General features: G+C 41.4%; 1 protein-coding gene across 1 annotated transcript in view; it reads right to left on the bottom strand.

The window, feature by feature from the left end:
• The window catches only part of SYNE2 (spectrin repeat containing nuclear envelope protein 2), a 175740-nt gene that overhangs the window by 31079 nt on the left and 119769 nt on the right, over positions 1–24892 (bottom strand). Inside the window, exons 86-101 of the mRNA XM_064713480.1 lie at positions 24014–24169; positions 22510–22659; positions 19956–20132; positions 18669–18802; positions 17364–17568; positions 15275–15454; positions 13770–13895; positions 13113–13267; positions 12420–12567; positions 11590–11684; positions 10101–10335; positions 8540–8734; positions 7695–7820; positions 5635–5790; positions 1831–1989; positions 742–908 (exon numbers count right to left, since the gene is read on the bottom strand). Of these exons, the coding sequence (XP_064569550.1) occupies positions 742–908; positions 1831–1989; positions 5635–5790; positions 7695–7820; positions 8540–8734; positions 10101–10335; positions 11590–11684; positions 12420–12567; positions 13113–13267; positions 13770–13895; positions 15275–15454; positions 17364–17568; positions 18669–18802; positions 19956–20132; positions 22510–22659; positions 24014–24169 (2564 nt within the window). The remainder of the gene's footprint in view (positions 1–741; positions 909–1830; positions 1990–5634; positions 5791–7694; positions 7821–8539; positions 8735–10100; positions 10336–11589; positions 11685–12419; positions 12568–13112; positions 13268–13769; positions 13896–15274; positions 15455–17363; positions 17569–18668; positions 18803–19955; positions 20133–22509; positions 22660–24013; positions 24170–24892) is intronic.

The following is a 24892-nucleotide window of genomic DNA, read 5'->3' as shown; positions in this document are numbered from 1 at the left end:
AGATAATAATGAAATGGGATAGTCTCAGTAAGGCTAATACTGAAATGATCACGATGTTCTTAACTCTGTCAAGCATAATAAAGATGCTTAATCCATTAAGAAGAGGTTGTTGCCTAGACTGGGCAGGTTTTGGTTTTCATTTCAACTGACAGTATTTTTCACTTCACCATCATACAGAAAATCCTGAATTTCAAAGAAACTCTTATGGTCTTTCAGTTGTTTTTAAGAGGGAGACTGAGTAAAGAAATAGCACTGGTATTAAATGAAATTTCAAACACTTGTGAATGTAAAAAAGGAACATTATCATATAAATCTGTCTGCAGAGACAGAATAGAGTCTACTCCTAAATTCTGTGCATTCAGACAGAGTGAAAGAGAGGCTTGTGTTAAAATGGGAGGCTCTCCTAAAAAGCCCAAATGAACTACCATGCTGCCTTAAAATTAGGTTGCAATTCAACACATGGAATGGAGAGATCACTTTGACTCTTCCTTTTACAAAGCTCCCATCATTAAAATTTTATTTCATATGAATTCTTACACCCTGCCCTCTACTATTGGATAAATTAAGACACTTGGTGTCATAATACAGCAATAAGTTATAAAAGAAAAGCATTCCCTTCAGCCTGACTCCCAATAATAAATTCCAACTTAACTGGAAAGTCATGTCACACTGTTTCTGATGGTCAAGGACACAAACCTCTGACTTTTATCTCACATAAAACATTAAAAATAATTTTCTTACCGTGCTCCAATGACATCAAAGAGGTGCTGCCAGCGATCATTGATTTTGTTCAGTTTATCATCTATTTCTGCAACTCTGCTCTTGTTGCTAGCCTTGATTAGCTGATCACCCATTTGTTTCAAGTGAAGCTTATTTTCACTGAACAGGTTTATTTCTTCCATGCAGTCCTGATAAACATACACAAACATTGCTTTAATTACAGGGCAAAACAAAACAATGATACCAAAACAAAAATATGTGTTTCTTTTCCCACGTGTGTGATGTGAAGTCAGGTTTGGCTGAGGTTTTACATTAGCACGTAAAGTTCTCACTAAAAACAAAAAGAAAACCTCAGTGAAGAAGCTCTCTCACAATCTATGAAAAAATAAGCAGCTTAAAGACTTGCAAGTGCCAGGAGTAAGTATTCCTAAAAATAGCAATCGAATGTTCTAATTTTATGTGCTGCTTTCCTGATTTAACATCATTTTTCAATGAAGCTACCTCAAAAGAACCCAAATTCGAGTTTAGAGTGGCTTTATTTTGCTGGCATTCTTACCCAGAGGAGATGTGGGATTAGATACTGAGACATTTTAGCCATGGGGAAGAACAGCAGAATAATTATGGTCTTCTTTAAAATCAAGCTAATAGAGAAGTATTAGAAAGCACCAATGGGGCAGGGACAGAATTAGGTTTTAATTTTGGCTGTGGTTCTTGTTTGCCTGGCATAAGACCTACCCCATCCTTCAACCTTTTCCTTGCCCTCTGCTCACCAGTTGTGTGGATGATGGAGGTGCTGAGAGCAGTGAGCTGCTCCCAGGACACCACTCTGAGCAGTGCTGGGTGTGCATTGTGTGCCCCAAAACCCCAAGAGCCCAGACCCCACCACCACAGCTCACACTGAATAAATGCAGTCCAGTGGCATTTCTGCTCTGCTTTAAGCTCCAAATCTGAGTATCAAGAAGAGCTAATGATAGAAAAGCTCATCTCACAAAACCCTGTGTGTTGGTTTTACATCATGTATCACTTCCAAGAGCAATAAATGCATGAGGAATGGTGCCTCTGTAATGAGTTATCTGACTGCAATTGAAGAAGAGTGGCATTGCTGCTTACCTTCTGCAGTTTGTCTATCATGTCTTCAATGCTAACATCTGCAGTCTGCAACACTTTGCTTTCCATCTGGACCAGCCAGGAGCACAGCTCCTTATTCTTCTCATTGAACACAATCCAGGCATTGAGCCTGTCCTCGATCTCCTGCTTCCTCAGGGACACCTGTGGAAAAGCACACACAAGAAATTCAAGCAACAGCTTTTTCTGGAAGGAAACCAGCAATTATGAGCCTTCTAATTTCTAGTCTGCATTTGATCTTATTCCATTTTGCAGGAGCAGTTATCAAGTATCCTACTTTCCTTTCCAAAGCCATCAAGCAGATTGTTATTACATCTTATTTTGGATTGCAGGGCAAAAAGTTGACTTGCAAATACCAGATTCTCTCCCTCAGAAGAAAGAAACTGAATGACAGCTTTATAAATAATGTGCTTATATAATAATTTAAATGTTACTCAGTGAAAACCTGAAAATGTCAAACACAGAAGGAATATAAAATACATAATTACTACATACTGTTTAGTATGGCCCTGTATATAACACAAGAGAAATAACACCTGGGTAAGTTCCTATTTTTCTGCCACTCTAAGAAAAACTTTGCAACTACTGACTGCAATTATTTTATTGCTATAAAAGCCTCCCTGTTTTCTTTCCATTTGCCCAGCAGTAATTGGAGAACTTCCAAAAAATGAGCATCAAGAATCTATCATTTTCATTGAAAACTATGGATTTTTTTTCCCCCATCAAAAATACATTTTCCAGGATGGATAAACAAATTGTCTAGACAGAGCAATTAAGGTCTAAGACTGCCTGAAAAAGCAGAGTTATTATCATTGCTCCAATATCTCAGAAATAAGCAGGGTCACACTTCTAACTAGCTAATAGCATCTGTCTCTAGCCTAAGGCTCTTAAATATGTATTTATTTATTAACCTTGATGGATTCCTGTACCAGGATATATGGGACAAAGGAAGTGAAAAATGGTTCAAACTCTCCTGAAGCAAGAGAAACAAGTAACTCCTCATTCTCACCAATAAATTCTGTCTATAAAGATTGTGCATAACATTTTGCTTGTCTTGGCTGTAAATGGCCACACTAAATGTCTCCCCATGGCAGGAAACACTCCCTCTTCACATCCCACATGCACTTTATACAGCTTATGACTCCTCAAAATTCCATTATTGATTCTTCTAGACTAATATCTAACACTCTTTTGTACCCCAGAGTGAAGTTTAAATGTGTAGCGTGGAAGCAAGGCCACCTCCATGTAACACCAGGATCAAAACAGAAGGCACCAAGCCATTTCCTACCACATTGCTTTTGTCCCCTAAATTCTGACTTGTTTTCCAGGAGAGGATGGAGAGCTGAAAGGGATTTCTGAATCCTTCATGACAATCTGAGCAAAAACATGAGGATGAAAGGACTGTCTTGGGACACAGGGAAACAATCTCCCAAGTTCTCCATAGGAAAGAGCCTGGAGGTGCCAGGGACCTCAAAAACTTTGTAAGAGTGTCTCTGCTCGGGGATGCTCCCATGTACCCTGAGCCTCAGAGGTTTGGAGGGTGAACCCTTCATCCTTCCTGAGCACTTGCAGCATCTCCCATGTGTGGAGGTGAGTTTACTTGGTCGGTGGAAGAAAAACAGTTTGCAGCAAAACAAGCTCTAAATGCTGATGTGATTCTGACTCCAGGTTTGCCTGCTCAGAACGGGGCAAGGCAGGATTTTAAGAGCAAGAAGCACCTTTTAGCTGGCCAAGCAATACAGGCTGAGAGTAAAAAACAGGAACAACTCAAAAAATCCCAGACAAGCTTCTAGGAACATGAACCCTTCAAGCCATTGCTTTGAGCCCTTTCTCCTCTGCCCAGCTGCCCTGGTACCACCCCCATTTTGCACCCACTGTGTGAGCATCGTGTGCATTCCAAAGGGAGGCTAAAATAACATCCCCAGAGATGCTGGCTGGGATGAATGGTTAAATCTGTGACCTACATGCACCTTGCAAGGGCAGCTCTGTAAATGCTAATCCCTTGAGTGCATCTGCTCCCTCTGCCTGTGTGCCCCTGCCCAGTTGAGCACAGGCATCTGGCTGCCCCAGGGCTGTGACAGCTGCAGCTCTTTCACCTCCCTGCATTTATTCTGCACACTTTGCTCCACACAATGCATCTTGACCCTACTTTGTTATCCAAAATGAAGCAGTCATGCCAACAGCAGAGCTGATCAAGTCTGCTCTCCAAGCCTGTGTCCAGCACTGAGCACCACTGTGGGCTCTCCTGAGGCTCATTAGGGCTGTGCAAACATTCAGAATCTCCCTCCCTACAGCACTCAAGAGATTCCTCCCACTACAGATTTTGTGTGCCTAACACAGTTACATTACTGTCACCTCTTTCCTGCCTCCAAGACAGACTGAACTCAGCGTTGCTCCCTCAGGAAATTAAAATGGAAATTTTGAATAAAATCTGATCTTAAATTACTACAGGAAATTACTACTTGGATAGACTGTAGTGGAGCACATATAAAAATTTTTAATTTTCAGGGCTATTCAACACAGTGGGGACAGCAGGCTTCAGTAGCTCACAAAAAGAATGAAAAACAATATTTATAGGCTTAACTACAGATTTCCATTAGGAAAATGGTTCAGGCATTTTAATTTAAAAAATAATGGCTTGTATTTCTCAGAAGGGGAGAGGATGTCTCTGGAATTATTTTCAGAGTTCAGAAAAAATAACAGAGAAAACACTGGTTGTATAACAGCCAGTTTAAGAAATTAAATTCTTCTTTCTCATTGCAACGCAAAAAAAATTTAATTATTCCAATCAAACCAAATAACTATTTCATCACAACACAGTTTGTGAAATAAGCACAGCTGTTCATTACTCTGGCAACATCCCCACCAAGACTGCTTGACCTTTGCCTATGGAAAGGTTAGAATCAAAATACTAACTGGCTTCAATACTTCTTCACAAACTCTAAAATAAAAGCTATTTACTTGTCAAGTAAAGGCATGCAAGAGTTTGGCTTGCTGGTGTGTAGAGTCCCCCAAACAACTTAAGACCCTGAAGTATTTTACTTCTTCCAATCCTGTTAACAGGGCAAACACACATTCAAACTGAAGAATAACCTAATGAATTGAGTCCATGTGACTTTGCTGTAAGTGTTCCCCAGCAATTTTACACACAACACTAAATTAAGTGCAACACAGCAACAAGCCACAAAGAATGCAAATGTTTCACAGCATTTTCCTGCTACAAAGAAGACAGGTCAGTTCTCAATGTGTTCAAGCCCTATGAGTTAGTATTTAAACACATTTAAGTTTCCTTTCTGCTGGCATTTTGTTTCAACTTCCCTCTTCCTTTCCTTGCTCCATGCCCTCAGGCAATTCCTGTGCTTATCCGTCCCTGCCTTTGGCAGCCAGGAACAAAGGCACCTATTCCAGCAAACAGCTGCATCTGGCTCTGTGCAGGCAGAGTCTTACACAGGGTTACACAGCCGCTTCTTACAAAGGGTTTGCAGCAAAACCCTGGGCAGGATTCTGTTGTCCAGGACACAAAGGGTGAACTCCATCCCTGGCCAGCTGTGGGAGAGCAGCCCCATTCCAGCCAGAAGTGCCCGAGGGGCTGAGCCCAGGGGAAACCCCAGTCCTGCCCCAGGAGAAACCCCAGTCCTGCCCCAGGAGAAACCCCAGTCCTGCCCCAGGAAAATCCCAGTTCTGCCCAGGGGAAACCCCAGTCCTGCCCCAGGAGAAACCCCAGCCTTGCCCCAGGAAAAACCCCAGCCCTGCCCCATGGATATCAGCCCGGGGGAGGTGAACACTCACCCGAAGGCAGAGCTCTTCCCACTGCCTGTGCAAATGCTCCACTTGCTCCTTGAGCACCATCATGTCCTCGGTGAGGATGAGGTGTGCCAGCTCCGCCTTCATGGCCTGCAGCTCCTTCATGTCGTGGGCCCAGTCTGCCAGCGACTGCTCCAGCTCCTGCATGGAAATGCACCCGCACAAGCCTTGGCACTAAGCTCCTCGGCTTTCCAAACCTGCTGCCTAATCCCTGCCTGGCCTGTGGGGGAGGAGAGCAGGGAATGTGCAGCCGCCTGTGCTGGGGCTGGGCTGGCCGGGATCCCCAGGAGATCACTGGAACCCGGCTGGAACCCCACTGGAAGTCACTGGAGCCCATGGCAGTGCCCCACTGACCCACCAGTACCATCCCTGCATCCCAAAGTGCTGGGACAGCCTGGCCCCAGCAGCTGCAGGGCAGCGTCTGGGCTCTCACATCCAGGCCAGCACATGCCTGCTTCTTTAGGGTTTCCTTTATTCCTGTTATAATTGCTTTGGACAAGTTGTTTCCACCTGCATTTGCTCCAGTTTCAGGTTATTTTTCTAAACACACAAAGATTAAATCAGTTGCCTTCTCTAATGAATGATGTCATAGGCACTTCCTCAGATTTGTGAGGAATGTGGAGCTTTTAAACTGCTTGTTCACAGAAAACAGGCTCTTTTTCTGCTTTGCTCCCCCAACTCTCCTTTCCCTTTATTATAAGTTACACATTTTCCTTAACACTGTTAAAATTGTCTCTAAAAAGGCAGAGGTACCACTGCCTGCAGCTGGGGAATATTGACAGTCTACACATACAAGGTGCTAGGTCCCATTTTGCAAAAGAGCTGCTGGGAAGGGTCATTGGCTCATCCAACAAAAAAAGAACCTCTTACAGAGAATCCAGTTTGTCTCATTTTGAAGGGAAAAAAACTTGAGTATTTGTGTCAGAAATGTGCTGGGTTTAAACCCCGTGAGAATTTTCACATGTCTTGGACCCAGCTTCAACACTAGAGGAAAACACCAAACAAGCCTGACTCTAAAATTTACCTGAGATCACAGTACTCCTATAGATGTACACACTTCTTGCATTTATGTCTCTTAACAAGGGGCAAATCCAGAGCAATTACAGAGCTAACTATGGAATTTCATGGGACTTTGCTAGCCTCATGGAAGGTCCAGGGCTGAAGGAAAAATAACTTTATTCCAGATAGAAATGCAAAGCAGGAAGAGCATGCCATGCCATTTTAGTCCTTTGTTGTACTACAACACCGACTAGCAGCACTTGCACTGGCACTGCCTGACCCCGCTGCCTCTGCAGCTGAATTTCTCTTGCTGGGATAAGAGGCAGAAGCTGTGTGCTTCCATCTCACAGATAAGTCGGGGCTACAGCAAGGCTGCTGCTATGGGAAAGGCAGCCAGCACTCATAAAGAAGATTTCAGACAGCTGATAATGAGTTCAAAGCCTTGGCTTGTTAATAAGCTTATTTGTTCCCACTACATAGGTCAACAATTCACTTCATAAAAGGATGATGAAAGACTGACCACTCCAGACAAAATGTCTCCTATTCCTTGGAAATGTTTTTCTTGCCATTTAATTTTCATGGTGCACTATGGGCTGCAAGGAATTTTGCCACTCCCTTACTCTTAATTTTCCTTCTCTTTAATTATTCCTAGATCCTGCAGGTATGTATGGTGCTTTGCAGAATTACAAGGTCTCTTGCCTGAGGAGCTCCATGTACAAAATGGATTGGGAAACAAAAAGGGAGATTCAGTCATGACACAGGAGCCAATTGAGCTGAGAGAAGGAAGCTTTTTCCCTTTTGTTTGAGAAACCACTTATTTTATAAATTCAGACGGTAAAGGGAGCAGAAACAGGAAAAAAACATTCCAAACACTACTACTACTCAATCTTCTTGATCAGCTGGACTTTGGAGATGGGCAGCAATCAGGATGGTGTAAAGAAGAGAAATTCAGTGTCACTGAAGAGGAGGTAAGAGGGAAAACTGATTTTACAGGGATGAGGTGTGCAAAGACCACATCAATTTAAATACAATACAGCTGCTCATACCTTAATATGTTCCTTGGCTTTGTGGAGCTCTTCATGTTCAACAGGGAGTGGATCTTTTACTTTCTCCTTTAGCTCTTGCAGTCTGCTTCCCAGTTCCTTGGTTTGCTTTTCAAAGCAGTCACAAGTCTGCTCAGGGAGACCCAAAGAAATATAAAATATAAGGGAATTTTATCAAAATATATGAACCACAAGGATATGTTACAAAATAGCATCTTCAACCCACTGAAATAATCCATCTTGTGCTCTGCTTTTTTCAATTTTCTTTTTTGATACATAGTGCCACCCACAAGATTTTGGTGCTTGCATTTACAGAACTTCAAGCCTCTCTTATTTAAGCCTTGCCTTAGAGAGCATTTCTGCTTACTTTGTTTTGTTCAACCCAAGAGGCTTTAAGCATGGTTTTTGGACTGTATCAGTGACAGTATTCAATTTTAAGACATACCTAATGTCCTACCTAGCCATGAAAGCAAATTCATTGCTGTAAGGAAATAAATATGACCAGCCCTTCTATTTATATGCTGAAAAACATGAGGAGGAACAAGTCATGTTGACTCTAAGCTAAATTTTAGCTTTACAGCCCAAAGCAGGAGTGAGCTCCAGGCCATGGGGAGCTTCAGAACAATCAGAGCAGAAACATCCATTGTAGCAACAAATGGAATCCAACTCAAATTCCTTTGGAGAATCAGGGGACCACAGTTTCAGCATTCCCCAAGCCCTGATGACACATAACAGGCACCTCCCTCAGAGTGCCCCTGCAGTGAGCAGCAGCCCAGCCTGGAGATGGTGGGACTGGGAAGCTCCTGAGACCCAAGGCCAGAGCAGCAGGTGGGGAGGGCATCACCTACCTGGAGGGTGCCACTGAACTGCATCTTCTTCTTCTCCAGCAGGGCCTGGGTTTTCCCCCAGCGCTGCTGCAGCTGGCTGAGCTCCTCCTGGAGGGCAGCGCTGGTGCTGGGATCAGAGACAGTGCGCAGCTTCTCCCCGACGTCAATGACCAAGGTGTACATGGCTTCCCACCTCTGAAGGATCACGGCCTTACTCTTGAAAAGGAAAAAAAAGTTAACTTTCCAAGCTGTTCTTAGAAAGTTCCAGAAGTGCTTTGTTGGTATTTCACTTGGGAAGATGACTCACAAGGTACAGCTTTTTTCACAGCTGAGAAAGTGGAATCAATAGATCTCCTATGTGCTTCTTTGATTTCAGAAAAATCATGTTTTCTGCGATATTTTGATTTATAAAACTCTACAAAAGCTTTCCCCAGACCAAATCTATAGTGCCAGACTGAAAGTATAGCAGTCAAAAATACAGACTAAGTTCTGTGACCACCTCTAAGGTCAACATCTTAGGCTCAATTTTTCAGAGATAACAGCCCTGTTAATCATGATGCACTCCAAGTGAAGTAAGCCATCAATAATAATTTGCCCACAACAAATTGATCCCTAACACAAGGAGGTATAATCAGAGCTTCTTTATGTAGAACAGCAGCAGGAGGAAAAGGGCAATTTGGAGTAGGAGGGAGAAGACTTTCTGGCTTTTCTCACTAAGAAAAAACCATGAGCACTAAGTTGTAAAATCTGCTGAAAATCACCTTTACACAGCAGGTAGAAATACAGATGAAATAAAAAGGGCAAGCACCAAATGGAATACTGGTAATGTGTTAATCCATCAACACTAGGTGTGTGGGGACACAATATAAATCTTGGAGTGTGCAAATAGCATTCAGTAGTAGGATTTTAAAAGGTTTTAGATTGCCTTATGCAACCATCAAGTTCATTGCTTGTTTCTACCTTTCTATAAAACAAAGAGGTCCACAGTTAAATGCAAAACTAAAGCATCCAAAATTAACAAAGGAAAATAATTTTTTCCATTTGATGTAAAATGCAAAACTTACTGTTCTGAAGAATTGATCATAAGGTTTGTATATTTTGGAGTGAAGAGATTCCCCTGCAAGTGTTTTTTCTTTGTTTCTGGCCTCTCCTGCCCATCCCTGCACACATAGGACCTATATGGCCTGTCTTGCCACATAACTGCCTTTCTTCAGGCAAAATAAAAGGGCTGAATTCAGCAGTCATGTCAGTAAGATGTACACAGACCTAGAGCTTACCTGCTAACTAGTGTGTCTGTCTCATCTGGCACCCTGAATTGCCATTTTCATATCCATAAGGTTTTTAAAGCATGCAAGGCTGCTAAATGGCCATGCTGATCAAGAAGTTTCTGAGTACAATGAACCTTTTGCAATGTCACTGCTTTCTTACCTGTGCTCAGCTCTAAAGAAAAAAGTATCACCAATCATTTCTCCCCCAAGAAAAGTGTCTGATTTTAAAGCTTTTTGCCTGACTGGACAGAAGCTTTTTCAGTCTGAGGGAAAAAGCCCACATATTTTAGATTTATGAGAAATAAACACAGTACCTTGAAATCATGAATTATATTTCTAAGCTGGTAAAGGCTGTAACAGTCCTGGCTCTTCACAGCTGCAAGGAAGCTGTTTGTGTCATCAAGGAACCTGCTGAGGCTCTGCAGGGAACTCCTGAAGAGCTGCCACTGGCTCACGAGTCCATCGACGTCCTTCTTCCTCTGCTGAACCATCCGGATAACATTCTGCCACTGCTCCTTCAGCAGTGTCAGCTTAGAAATAAACTCTGTCCTGAAAATTACAACGCCTGAGTGTTAATTAATTTTGATCTCAAGGCTGCATATTACAGTAATTGTGATGGAGCTCCATTTGCAAAGTTGTTTTTCAATTATAATACCCAGCAATCCAAGAAAGCTCTTTGCAGCCCTAAGCTCAGCCCTGCTCCCTGTATTCCATCTTTTAAGCAATCCAAACAACCTTTTACATGATACAAGAGAGGGCAAGGCAAGTCAATCTTGCAATTGTAGTGTAGCAACATACATAATACAGCAATCAGACACAGTGTGCACTAAACACTTCTCTGGAGAACAAAAAGGTCAATCCAAGTGAGACAAGGTCGCTGATTACGCTGCAAAATTGATCTGCACAATGGAAAATTGTGTAGTTATTGAACCCATTTAAGCAGTTATTTTGTCCTCTTCAACATGGTCAGATGATCCAGCAGATCTGGCTGGTTGGTTAAGGAAACCCCATCTATCAATTCTGCTTCTCTGCAGGAGGCCATTGTCCCTGATTTAGTCTTACACAAACCCCTGCCTTCGTGTGGGTAGTTCCAAACACAAAATCCAGGAGCTCACCTTAGTGCAGCCCTACCTTCCCTGGCAGTTTTAAGCCAAGCTATGGATTCCATACTGCCATGTCTGAGGGGAGCACACATACTGTCCTGCCAAGTCTCTGGAAGCAGCAAGGTCTGGCAGGGAGGGAAATGTGTTCACCCCAAGCACCTGAGGCAGCTGAACCCCTGCTCACAAACATTACCTGCTGTTTCACACTACGTTGATTAAGAGAAAGGTGTAAGATCATACTGATAAAAAACAGGTTTAGGGTTTCATGGCCAGTGAGTCAATGCCCTGCCATGTGTGCCAGGAGCAATGCAGACAGCCCACACCTCTGCACTCTAAGAAGCAGAGAGGTCCAGGAAGAGGGAGAGCATCCTTCATAAGCAGCATCCTCATTATGCTCTGTGGGCAGGCAGCTTCTCAACCACAGGCACAGAACAAAAGGCTCCTCTTCAGGAGCAATTACTTTTGTTTTCAGCCCAGCCTGTTACTATCCCAAATGCAGTCTGGCCAGGGCACCTGTGTTTCTTTCTCACTGCACCTTCTCATGCTTTTGCAAAACGTGACAGGTGATCATTCAAAGAGTGAACCCAGCTAAGAATTTGGATTTATGTCCTCATAAGAGCAAAGATTCAATACCACTTCCAAGGAATACAGCATATTCACTAAATGACCAAGATCTTAAGGAGAAAACCACATAAAGTACCTTTTCTCTGCTTCTCCAGATTCCAAGGAGAGTAGAACTTTTTCTATGATAGAATTAAATGTTTGCTGATTTATGGAAATCTCAGTCTGCAGCATCTGAAAATACCAAGAGAACAAGTTTTAACTATGCTGTGAACAACCTTTGCTATGAAAGCTTTGCTGAGCTTCTGCTCCTCTAGAGTGACAGGATTTATTTAATTGTAAAAGCTGAAAACTATTATTTTCAATTGCTAGTGTCAAATGTGCCCTAAGACTCCACAGTTTTTGGATTCCAGGAGGAATTTACACATATGTGACAGTGGACCCCACCATGAGCTGGATGATAGAGATTTGAAACCTACAGTTTTTTGACTGTTTCTCTGTAACAAATAGCAACTGTCTGGAAAAATGCCAGAGAAAAAAGATTTTCACTAAAATCTAACAGCTGGTCAAACCAGAAATATGCTGTGAAAACTCTATTTTAAATGCTTTTTTTTCCAGAAACTGTTAAGATTGCTGCTAGGTCTCCATCAAACTATCCAGTTAGCTGCCACAGGCTCCAGTGCTCTGGGACAGGCAGACAAGTGCACCTCAGGGCTGGGGAAATTTAGGACTTCCATGACACAGCACATGAAGATGCACTCCTAAAGGTCTGATTCTGGCAAAAAGGGATCTGTCCCTTTGGAAAAGGATTTTCATGTTTCAGAGCTTTTACCTTAATAGGCATTTTAGGAGTGAAATGCTCTGTAAAATCCTGCCCAGATCTAATTTCAAAAGGCACAGAATTTTCTAGTGATTTCCCCCTGCCTTCATCATTCAAAATGGGGCTTCCAGTTTCAGAGTTAGCTTTACCTCATATACTCTCTGTTGCTCTTGCAGTTCTTCAAACCGTCCTGGAATATCTGTTTTTAAGGCTTCTTTCATTTTTTCTAGGAATTTCATCCACTTTTCACATTTCTGGAAGAATTTCTTCTCATCATTTTGGGTTCCCTCAAGCATACTGTAAAACAAAATTAATAGCCAGAAATTTCTGTTGGTGGATGTTTTTCTGGGTATGTTTATATATATATATATATATATATATATATATATATATATAATACAATAATCATATTATTATATACAAAATTATATATAGTTTTTATATAATATAATGTATTATATAATTATTATTATATATTTTATATATATTATTATATTATATATAATAATACAATACAATTATTATATATTTTGAATGTTTATTTATTTTTAATATTTATTTTAAATATTTTTTTATTCATTTTAAAATTAACATATGGGGGTTTCACTTGGCACTTTGCTCCCTTCTTCCCTTCAAACATCCAGGTTTTTGCTTCAAGTGACTTGGAATACAAATAGCCACTGAAAAATCAAGTAAACTGCAAGGGCAGAATTCTTCCTGGCAAGCTCCTGAGAAAGCTGAGAGCAGATTGCAAGATGTTCTATGCTTTAACTTGGTTTTCATTTCAATTACAGAAAAGGGAATTGTTACTAGTGATTTTTTGTTTTATTTGCATTTCAGACCTGCAACACTCCAGAGCAGCTGCTGTTTTCTGGCTCCACTGCCGAGTCAGGCTCTGCATTTTCTTCAGGGTGAAGTCACTGAGTGGCAGCTTTATGCTTGCTTCATTCAAACTCTCTATGCTTGGAGAAAGTGCAGCAAGCTCCAGTGTCTGATTCTGGAAGTAAGGAAAAAATAAATTATTGCAGAAAAGTACTGCCTTTCTTTCATGTAAAACAAGTATAGAAGCTTGTTCTCCACAACTTGAAAGCGCCCAACATTTCTGTGTTAACTTCAAAAAATACAGGGGAATGAAAAGTAATAACTCTTTTACACAGGGCTCACTTTTCCAACAGTACTGAACAGATACTCAAGACCTGGAACTTCCACATTTACCTCATACTCTACATTGAGGGAAACAGGGCAGCTCCAGAGCAAAGCTGGGGAAAAAGATCTCACAATAACCCCAAATCTGGGTGATTTTCCTCCCTTCCATGCAGGCATTTGGACTGAAATGCAGACCTAGAGTTTCTAAACTTTAATAATTCCTTTTTGTGTTTTGGCTGAATTATAGTTACTCTGATAGAAGCGCTGCAACTGTGACATTTAGGACACAAAGAGCATTTTGAAGTGGGCAAGAGCTGAGTAATATCTTTCTGTATTTGGGAATGCAAACATACCATGAGCAATTCTGAGTTGTCTCCTTCCTCTAGACAAAGGCTATCAAAGGTGTCTGTGCAATTCTTGACACGACCCTCCAGTGTTTCCAGGCAGTTGTTGAAATCCTCCAGTTGTAAAAGATTGAACTGGGGTGAATATTGAATATTTACATTAGTTACTATTTATTACACTTCTTCAAAAGTAATTACACTTATACAAAAACGGGCAATAAGCAATATTTTTAGGAAAACAAACAGTTATTAAACCTAAATTCTAATGTATTTATAACTCTCTCTTGAATTTTTTTCCATTTTTCAATGGGACAAAGGGAAAATTTAACCCAAAGCAGAGACCTCAGAATCTGTCTCAGAATCTCCAAATTCTGAGACAGCTGTAACTATGTGAAAGGAATAGGGGTTCTGTGATATCTTTCGTAGCTTTATTGTGAAATTGAAAACTCAAAACTCTGCTTATCAGAGGGGAAAACTTGTGAAAATGAGCTTCCTTTGAGGTACATACAAATCCTGCACAACCAAAGCTGTGCAGCTCACAGGAGCTCTGTGGAGAAATTAGTAGGGCTGGAATTCAACTTTCCTGTAGCAGAACAGCACTGGGAAAGCTTTTTCTTTCTTTCCAGAATTAAACTCCACATCTCAGAGCACTTATACAACAACAGTTTTTTAAGGGATGAATGGCAAAAACTGGTGTATGGAGAGAGATTGCTGTGGTAATACCACAGGGTTAAACCAGAGAAAATGACTACCCAGAAATGCTTTTTTTTCATGCAGTGAGAAGTTCACAGGGAATATGAGAAACCTGTTATCTTCACAAAGATTTCTGGCTTCCAGCCATTAACTGTGCTGGTAGATGGAGTCATAAATAGAGCTGGCTTCAAATATCTTGATGAATTTAGGTTTACTTTAAAACAGAACAATTCATTGAAACCAGACTTTTTCCATGGATTAATTCCACATCAGTAAATGTCCAGCGTTACATTTGCTTGGAAGCTTTCTCAGGAATACTACTACTACTACTCTGAGCAGAGCTCCTGGATCCAGGTCTCTCCCCATCTGGCCTGAACAGGAATGTGAATCTGGTCCTCAGAATTACATCAAATGGTCACAGTTCTCTGTTTGGTTTTAGGTTCACTACATGAACTCTTCCCAAGGAAAACCGAAGCTCATGATTTTTTTTTCCAAGACAGAGTTGAGAAAGTTCACAACTTACTTCAAAGTTCAAAAAAATAAAAAAACATTTCCTAATCTTTCATCATCTGAGGGTCCTGGGGGTAACAGGCCCAGTGACAGAGGCTGTTAGAGCAACACAAGCAGGTGAGGGTGAAATCCTTCACCTGTCCTTCTGGCTTCATGTATTATTTCTTTATATAGTTTATAATCCTGCTGAGTTTTAATGAATTGAAATTTCAATTCAAGAACTACAGTGCTCTAATGAGGAATGTGGCTCACACAGGACTCTAGTGAAGTTACCCCACACTAACAGCTAATTTAATATTAAAAAAAAATACCTGAAGTTCATCCAACTTCCTCTGCAACATCTTTTCCAAATAGGTTGCTCTCTGGAATGGCTGCAGCTTCTCTGCCAGAATGGCCTCAGCAGCTGTCCCAGCCTGCTGTTTTATCCTGTCAGCCTGCAAATAAATCTGGGCTCGGCATCCTGCGAGGTTTTGAAGGCCGTGCTGTAAATTCTGATGAGAGAAGGGGAAAGGGAAAAAAAAAGTCAGTAAATGAATCAGATCATCATTCATGTGCCACTTTCATTTGGTATCTTTTGTTGCTGTAACTAAACTCTTTTTGTTGAGCCCATCTGGGAGCCAAGCTCAGCTGTGGTGAAAGCTTCAGTCTTTTACTTGGAGGATAATGGGAATGGCATCCTTTGAGTGCAGTGCTGGGAAAGGCACAGTTCAGAGTTCAATGGAACACCAGTGACTTCAGGCACTGCTGCTCCAGAGGAAATCAGGGAGGGAAATTGGGATATCCCACTCTACAAGATGTGTGTACACTAGAAGATGAGGAACTGGCCCGTGCTGCAGATGAGGAATGCTATTTAGTTCCAGCCATACCAGTACTTTGGATCCCTCAGTGACTGAGGACTATGGGTTAGATTTTATTTGTTCCCCTTTACTTAGAAAGATGCTATAAAAATATACTCTAAAGGCAGTACAGGAACAAAGGGAGTAATTTTAGACTCATTCAATGTACGTGATTTTTTTCTTTTTTTGAGAAGTGAAATTTACTTTTAGCCATGAAACCCCCTGAAATTTGCCAATATGTATTTTTTTTTTCTGAGAATAATGAGCAAAGTCTTCTGATGAATAACAAAGAACACACACATTTCCCTAAAAAGCAAAATGGTCCTTGCTTCCTGGCCCCTTTGTTTAAAAGGATCATATTATAAAATACCACTCCAGCCATTTAATGAAGAACCCATTTTAATTTCTTCTTCTCTAGATAAGAATTTATTTTTCATTTTTTGTGGTGGCAAAAATCCATAAAACCATAAATTTTCCTTATATAGAGAGAGGAAAAGATTAGAGGGATTAAAATAAAATTTTGTGGTGCACATGTATATTCAAATAGACATAACTCATATGCCATTTCATTGATCCTCATTCTTTTAACCCACCACTTAAAAAATCCACATTAAATTCCATGTGTTCTACCTACACACACCAGGACAGGATCTACAGTGCTAATGGCATTCAGGTGGCCATGCCTTGCTTAGTAGGTGTAACACTCTTCCCAAAAATTTCCAGAAAATGCAATCCCTTTTTGCTGACATATTGGTGAATTTCTGTCACAGCCATTAGTATATCAGAAAAAAGTAAAAATATTTTGGTTTAGACTTTGCTGCTGTCAGTTTTTTCTGACAAAGAAAGATACATGAGTTCTCTTCCTGGTAAAGTTTCTTATTTAAGGCTACATGCAAAATGGAATATTCTGCACTTCTTCCAATTCATGGCTAGAGATTTATAAAGCACAATGAATCACCGCTCTGTCCTGACATAAGGATTATTATATTTCTTTATCACAATCTGAAGAAACCAAAAATGTCAGAACCTAATGACAGCTTTGCTGCCTAATAAGAGTCCAATGGTTTCAGCATGAGATCCCATTTGCCTAAAGTCAGAAGCATTTAGAGTAATCTAATGAGCTCAGGAATCTGTGAACTCATCACACCAGACCAAAACACAGCACCAAATCCAATTAAAAACAATTTGAAGGCTGTGGAAGAGTTCAGGATGATGATGTACTCAGGAAAACTGCTCTTTTTTCTCTCAGCTATTGTTCTTGTAGATATTATTCCTCCTCCCCATATGGTTAATAATTTTTCTTTCAGTGATTCCTTCCAATACAGGCCTGATCTTTTGTGTAGAGCAGGAAGTGGCAGAGATGGAATATGACTCCCTTCTGCTCTTTTCTCACCATACAAGGTTTGGTCTCTGGTCAAAGTGCTTAAAGGAAATACAAAAGTGCCTGTTCATGGGAGAAACCCACAGATTTTATCTTTTCCACTGACTGGATTGCAGGTAATCTTTTGCCTTATTTCTCAAAAATAAATCTTGGTTTGTACCCAGCAGCAGAAACTTCATGTACCTTCATCTCCTGTATCCTCTGCTCCAGAGTTTCTATGGAGTTCTCCTCAGGCACATGAGCATCCAGGAGCTGAGCACACTGCTGGTTGTACTGCTCTAACTTGGCTGCTGTCTCAGAGCACAAAGCCTCAAAGGGCTCCCAGAGCTGCAGAGCTGCCTGTGCTGCCCGCAGCTGATCTGTGATGTCTTCATTTACTGAGTTCCACCTGCCAAAATATCAAAAGTATCAAAAGATTAAGATGTTTTCCCAGTAGGTTCTCCTGCAGAATGTGATTTGGCATGGGATTCCCAAGGGAGTTGCTTTGCATCCACACTCATGTTCCTGAAAGCCACAGTTTGTGCTGTGGGACCTATCACATCAAAAGCATGCAGGTAAAAGGTACAAGAAGTTCCCCATCCCTGGAAGTCTTCAAGGATGGATGGCTGTCCTAGGGTGACGTTATGATGCTTGTATCCCCATCCATGTGTTCTCTTTATGCTGGATATTATGTTCTGTGCCTTCAAGACTGGCTCTGAAGAGTGAAAGTTTTGTTTGGGTTTCTTATCAGCCGCCCCCCCACGGCTGGCAGGACACACAGATGGGGCAGTACATGGTGCTGCTTTTGCTTGGCTTTTTCCTTTGCTTCTGCTCATTAGCTAGTTTAGCTAAACAGTCCAAATTTCTTCCTGGACTGTTTCTCCTTTCCTTTTTTGGCACCACTCAAGCCTGCTGCGGGCTGGGCCCTGGCAAACCCCGAGAGTTTGCACCTTGTGGCCCAGTGGGGCCTACTCTGGGCAGCAGCTGCCCCAGCGCCGGAGGGACTGAGAACAGAGCGAGCACCCCCAGAGAGACTTTCTGAATTTGTCATCTTTTTCAGAGCGGTGACAGAGTGGTGTCACCCAGTATTGTTCATTCTGTGTGCTGGGGGTGCTGTGCCTGTTAAATAAACAGGTTCTTTTCACTTCTCTCCAAGGAATCCTTCCCGACCCGGTTGTGGGAAGGAGCTGTGTGGATTTGCTTTCTGGAGGGGCCCCCTTTGGAGGTTTTCTCCCAAATTTGCCCTAAACCAGGACAATGGGGCTTGGAGAAACCTGGTCTGGTGGAAGTTGTCCTTTTTTGTGGCAGGGGGGTTGAAATGAATTATCTTTAAGGTCCCTTCCAAACCAAACCATTCCATGATTCTGTGACTCTACTCCTCACACAGATGACCTTAGACAGGTGAGATGCATTAGTGCAGATTTGAAAATCTGAAAAATGTTTGAGTCCTGCCTCAAAAACTTGGGTTTTTTAAATACTAGTAACTGGGGTCTGATTTTGCAGGCTTACCTAGTGTGTGCCTCCATGCACTTCTGGTCAATAATCTCTGCAAAGGACGGGGAACAGATCTTCTTCAGGTTACTGGCAGCAGCCTGGAGCTTGGCCCAACTTTCTTCACTGCTCTCCGATTCATCTTGAAGAGCCTGCAGAATGGATTATTGCAATTAATTGTGAGGGATAAATGACCTAAGTGTAACTTCCCCTATAGATTAGTAAGGATAAGGCAGCAATAATGTCATACTTCTGCAGCACAGATTAAAATGTTTGCAGAAAATGTAACACCAATTCCTAAAAATCAGGAAGCTAAGAGAGGTGAAATAGAAAAAAAAAAATAAAATTCAGGAGACCTGTTTTAAACTGAGATAATTTATTGGCTGTTAAAGAAAAAGCTCATTTAGCAAGCCCACACCTCTGAACTGAATAAATTAATTTGCTAGAAGCAAAAAATGCTTTTATTTTTAGCCACTGTTTCTACTGGCAGTAAAGTTGGCTTGGTATCTCCTGCAAGCTCCCCCTCCTGATATAGGCCATTGCAGCATATCTGTGAACTGCTCCAGGTTAAAAGTAAACAGAATGATTGAAGGAAGAAGGTGCCCAGTTCCTGTTATTTATAACATGAGCCCAGGTGAGGGTGGGAAGAGCTTGTGCAGGGTTTACTGCCAAGAGTCCCATACCCAGCACTCACAGCCTCAGTCTGTCCTGCACCACTGCTGATACAACTCAAAAAAACCCCAAATCAGGCCTTATTTACAGGAAAACAGGGAATGCTTGCACAGCCTTTCAACACTCATTTAGAGCCAGGAAAGGGGATTTTAGCCAGAGCTGTGAAATGCCAGACCTAGAGCCAGCCTAACAGCCTAACCCAGATGCTCCACTTGGACTCTGTAACAGCCAAGCAGAGAGGAGGAGGATCCAGAGCATTCATGTCTGGCATTCTGACTCATTCAGAGGCTGTGCAGGAGACTCCAGCTCTCTGGAGGGTGACAGAATAGTTGGAGTGGTGCTGGAGCAAGCAGAAATGCCAGGCTCAGCAGCAATACAAGGTGCAAGGGAGCACAAGGACTTGGTGGGCTTTTTCCTTGAACCTTTTACCTAAACTGCACTCAAGTTGAACTTATGGACTACATAAAATAAGAAGTCTAAGTGCCTCTGGAAATAAAAAAATAGCAATATTGCACTAACTTCAGTGTCATTATAAGAAAGAAAAAGTTGCTCAGATAATTTTTTCAGTCTTTTTTCAGTGGAATTTGTTTGCCTAAAGGGAAAGAAGAAAGTACAGAAATTAGACAACTTTACCTGGAGAGTTTTGACCTGTTTTTTCAAAGCTTCCAATGAAGCTTCTTCCTCAGAAGGTTTGCACTGGTCTATGCAGTACAAATATCTTGTTGTCATCAAGCTGACTTCAGCATAAATTTCATCATATGCTCTCCATTTCTCCAGTATTGACTCCATTGAGGCCTTTAGCTGTGCAACCTGCAGACAAACCATTTTTGTTAACGTTTCTTGGGTAGTCCTGACATATAAATCACCTTTAAATTGACTTAGAAATCTAAACTCAATGCTCAATCCATGACAATCCACAAGAATTTGCCAAGTTGGAGTATTTTACTATACTTTTGGTAAGGAATTACGCAGGCTTCAAAAAAACCATATCTAGAGTAAACCATATCTAGAGTAAAGTGTAAGGATTTGCTGGAAACCAAAATTTCACTGGAGGTCAAGGTGGCACTATTCTGTCAGAACACTCCAGGAAGTACTGAAATAATGAACAGCTTATTTCTTCCTGCCAAAATCAACCTGAAGTGGGAGGAAGCTGAAAGCCTTAATCTTCTTAGGAAGCAGATAGTTTGATCCAGAGATCAGGTTTCCTTTCAAGGACAATTTGAACAGAAATTGGTTTGCATGGAAGAAGCCACTGCAATACTCTGAGAGCTGTCATTCCTCTTATGTCATTGTGCTCTAATAATGCAGGCCCGCCTGGACCCCAGGCTAGCAAGTTCAGGATTTTCATACAAAATTAAATGATTGATATTCCCCTTATTTTCTGTCCCTTTAATTAATGATGATATCCCCTTTATTTTCTGTCTCTTTCATTATTACAGTTTAATCTACAAGGGGCAGGCATGGTTTCCATTTGCCACAGGCTCCTGGACACTGCCAACACAAAAGCACAATCCCCCTTCAATCATTTTTATCCTTCTGTTTCAGCTAAGTACCTAAGGCATGTCCTGGGTTAGATAAAACATTCACCTAGTTTAATACCTATTTTGAGTTATGCATGGAGAAAAGCATGAAAACCAGGCAGAAAACCACATCTCCATGAGGCCTGACAAAAGCCAGATGCCAGATTTTGGTTCTGACTATGCAGGCACAAAATGGAAGATGAAAAAATGTCCACGCCATAGTTCACCCTAAATACACTGCATAGATAATTTTATCCTAGTACCCGAGTTTCAGGCACACACAGGCTGGTGGATTAATCATCCCTATTCTCTTTTGAATCATGGTACAGGTGGGAGGAATCTCTAATTGCTCTTTGTAGCCTGTAGCTAATTACTGCCCACACAAGGAAGATGGAAAGGCATCGTTCCCGGGAAATGTCTCAGGGCCACAGACTCACAGGCTTGAACTCAACCCACGGACAATTTAATCAAGGTATTTCATCTCCTTAGCCCTGTATTAGAAATCTCTGCCTGGCTCTGATGTGAGCAGTCACCCGTGGGAAGGAACCTGCACCCTCTGTTTCACTGCACACACAGACAGCTCAGCCCCAAGAACATCCTGCAGTTTGCAACTTCAGTACTTTAGTCACAAAATCCCTAAAATTAACATGACCCACCACGGTGACTGTAAGAAGAGAAAAAGCACCAGGCTGTCAATCCTGCCAATTTCTACCCCCAGCTATACATCAGAAGGAAAAACTTTAATCGTGTACATAAACACAAATTTTCCTGCTTTCTTGGAAAGAAACAGTCACATCCTTTCTGCTGAAACCTAAACCAAGAAGCAGCAGATCAATACTGGATCGACATCTCCTGTGGAAGAGTTCAAGCAAAAGGGCTCAGGTTTCACAAAGTTCTGAGGAAAAAATGCAAGGACTCTGTAATAAAAAGTGTAAAGCAATCTTAACTAGAACACAGCCACTCCATCATGTAGAATTCTCTACAGTATGTGGTTATTTATTATCACAGATTCAAATCTTTAAATGTGTTCATTATTATCTCTCCTGCACCTATGAATTACATCCACATTAAAAAAAAAGATCAGCTCCAATTATAAAGATCTTATGATTATAAATAAAAACTGCTGGGGAGTCAGTTTGCATGGGAAACCAATCTGTCAGACCCTCCTTGAAGCAACTGGAAACTACACAGGATCTGAGGATGGCAAAAGCCACCCTGGTGTGTGGATGAAAGAGTAACTGGGAGGTAGAAAAGCTGTAGTGAGAACAGGGCCAGAGTAGGCAGCTTCCCAGTTGCACTACAAGGGAAAAAGAACAGGGTATGAAAGAGAAGGAGATAAAGTAAAAGAGTTTAAGGTTTCCATTTGCAGCTTGACAGAAAAAGAGCAGAGCTCTTTCTTTATTTTCTTAAGCTGCAGACAGCGATCTGTTCCTTCTCCCCTTGTACCCAAACTGCTTCAAAATCAGACTAATTTTTCTCTCTCAACTTTGGAAATACATTCATTTACTTTACAGTAAAGACTTGAAATGGAATTCTTAGGAAGGTAAAGAGCAAGGAATACTTTGCATCTTTTTTGTACCAGCTCCTGCCATCCCATGAAGAAGATTAATGACATTGGTGGTCAGAACATGCGGTGCAGGAAACCTGAGCACAAGCAAGGCTTTTACCTGGTTTACAATGCTGTCCTTCATTTCACACAGCTCAGCTATCCTCAGAGACTGAGTTTCTGGGGTTTGTTCTGCATTACCATTTGAAGCCAAACTCTTTTTGAGCTCATCGAGAGTTTCAGATTTAGCCACGAGTTGATTTTCTAGCTCCTAATAATGGAAAAAAGAAGATAAGCAAGATCTTTTAATGAGATCATAAAAATAACTTCTGTGTGAGGAGCTTAGGTAAACATTCCTACTTTAAAATCAATTTTGTGCAATTCTTCAGTCATGCAAAGGTAAGACAGGAACTGGTTTTGCAATGAGCGAGTCCCTGACATCCTAACAACTTCTGGAAAGTTATTTTCAGTTTGTCCCTTTCCTCAGAGAGACCTCCATGGCAGAAATTCCACTGAAATCAGCTCCAGTGAAATCAAGTGAGAACAATCTCTAATGAATGGAGATACCTGGGACTCCTTCCCCAGCACAACCAGAATGATTATAAGAGTCTTGACATGCTGGGGAAAGCTCAACAGAGCTCTTTACAATGTGAGGAACTATCCATACCCAAATGGGCCACAACATTTTCCTATAATGCTACACTTAAAGCCATGACCTTTTTTCACTTCTCACTGATTGTCCCCAAAACATTTTTGAATTTGGACCTCATTTTTATTGACCAAATGGATTTTAATGAAACATTTTAGCCCCCTGTATCCTAGCACTGTGTGTTGCTTGGAGCAGGTGAGTGTTTAGACCAAGCTACCCTTGTGCCTTTCTTCCATTCTGGCCCCTCCACACATTTCAGAGATACAAGTAACTCAGTGTGTAACAGAGCACTCCAGACAATAAAAGCAGCCTACTACAAGAGAGAGATGTAACCATGGCAATGAAAGAACAAATATTCCATGTTAAAAAATAGAGAGGGAACACGGTACTGAATGAAAACAGCAGACTGTCAGAGTAACAGGAACCAGTTATTAGCTGGCTGCCACCTGTATTAATTTTGAGGGATCTGATGCCTAGAAAAACATAACAAAGGACACCCAGATCCTTGAGGCTGCTGCAGAGAGACTACACTACAGTCTAGGGCAGAAGTAGAGAGGGTTGCAATTTGTCCAAATGAGACTGAGTAGTTTCCATGACACTTCCATCACACAGCTCTTCAGACTAATGGAATTCATAATTTCTGCCATGGCTGTGCTGAACTGAGAACTACTTCTATTGGAAGTATCTCAGAATACAACATTGCTGCACAACACTCCAAATACCATGAAGCAACAGCAGATGCATCTTCAATTGGTGGAAAAAACCACAGAATAGCCACTCACATTAAAAGTGGTTCTGTCTCTTTATCACCTGAATGCAACATGCTTTAATTAAAATGACACTGGAGAATTCTTCTGGGAAATGGCAACTTCCTTTACATTTCTTTCTGGTAAAATCTGTGCAGTTCCTTAGTCTGGATTCAGCAAGGTGGGCTAAATAGGGTTTTTACAGTAACACTACTCATGTCATGCTTTACCTTGCAATCATCTAAGGTGTTCTGTGCAGAGATCAGACTTGCTGGGGTCTGTAAGGATCTCAGTCGATCACTCTGAGCTTCCAGCCAGTTGTGCAAAGTCTGGGCTTTGTTCTCATTCTCAGTAATATCCTCCAAAATGTGTTCCAGGTCTTGTATCTGAAAGTTACAGAAATGTTTTAACTTACTTAAACCTACAAGTGGGCAGAAACAGGGCTTTGCCTTCCATGACAAAATCAGACATTACAAAATCCATACTGAAAATACTCTTTAGAGAAAATACTTTGAAAGAAAAACCTAAAATGTCTTGCTGACTCTTTAGGATCTGATCTTTTCCTTTGGAAGAAACAAGGCAGTGTGTATTCTGGAGCTGGCTGACCTGACAAGCTGGGAGACCCTGCGCTATGTGGACACATTCCTATGGAGTCTGAAAAATCTCGTTCTTACTAAAACCCACCAACAAGGCTACTAGGAAGAAAGTGACTTCAAGTTTCCTATCTTCAATCTTGGCCCCGAAGATCCATTAAATCCTAGAATTGAATTTCATGAAAATGGTAGAGAAGATAACCTTTTCCCAAAAAAAACTGAAATTTCATCATGGGAATCTTCAATTGTACGGGAAATGAAATTTCCACTTAAAATGTTTCTGGAAGACTTTCTGAACTAAAAGACATTGGCAATTTTCTATCTGACCAGAAGTCTTTGTATCTGGATTCAGAATGGCCAGCTTCTCCCAAAGCTGTATAAATTGAGACACAGAGATGAAAGAGAAATCTGTTGGTAGAGGGATTCATTCCAGCAGCCTCATGGTTGCATTTTGGGATTCTAAGCTCCCCCATGTCTTTTCCATACCATGAGTCACACCAGCTTTTCTGGGCATTG

This window comes from Zonotrichia leucophrys, chromosome 5, assembly GCF_028769735.1.
Source record: "Zonotrichia leucophrys gambelii isolate GWCS_2022_RI chromosome 5, RI_Zleu_2.0, whole genome shotgun sequence".
In the NCBI taxonomy this organism is placed as follows: Eukaryota; Metazoa; Chordata; class Aves; order Passeriformes; family Passerellidae; genus Zonotrichia; species Zonotrichia leucophrys.
The sequence above is the reverse complement of the archived record's forward strand: the minus strand, read 5'-3'. Positions and strand labels throughout refer to the sequence as shown.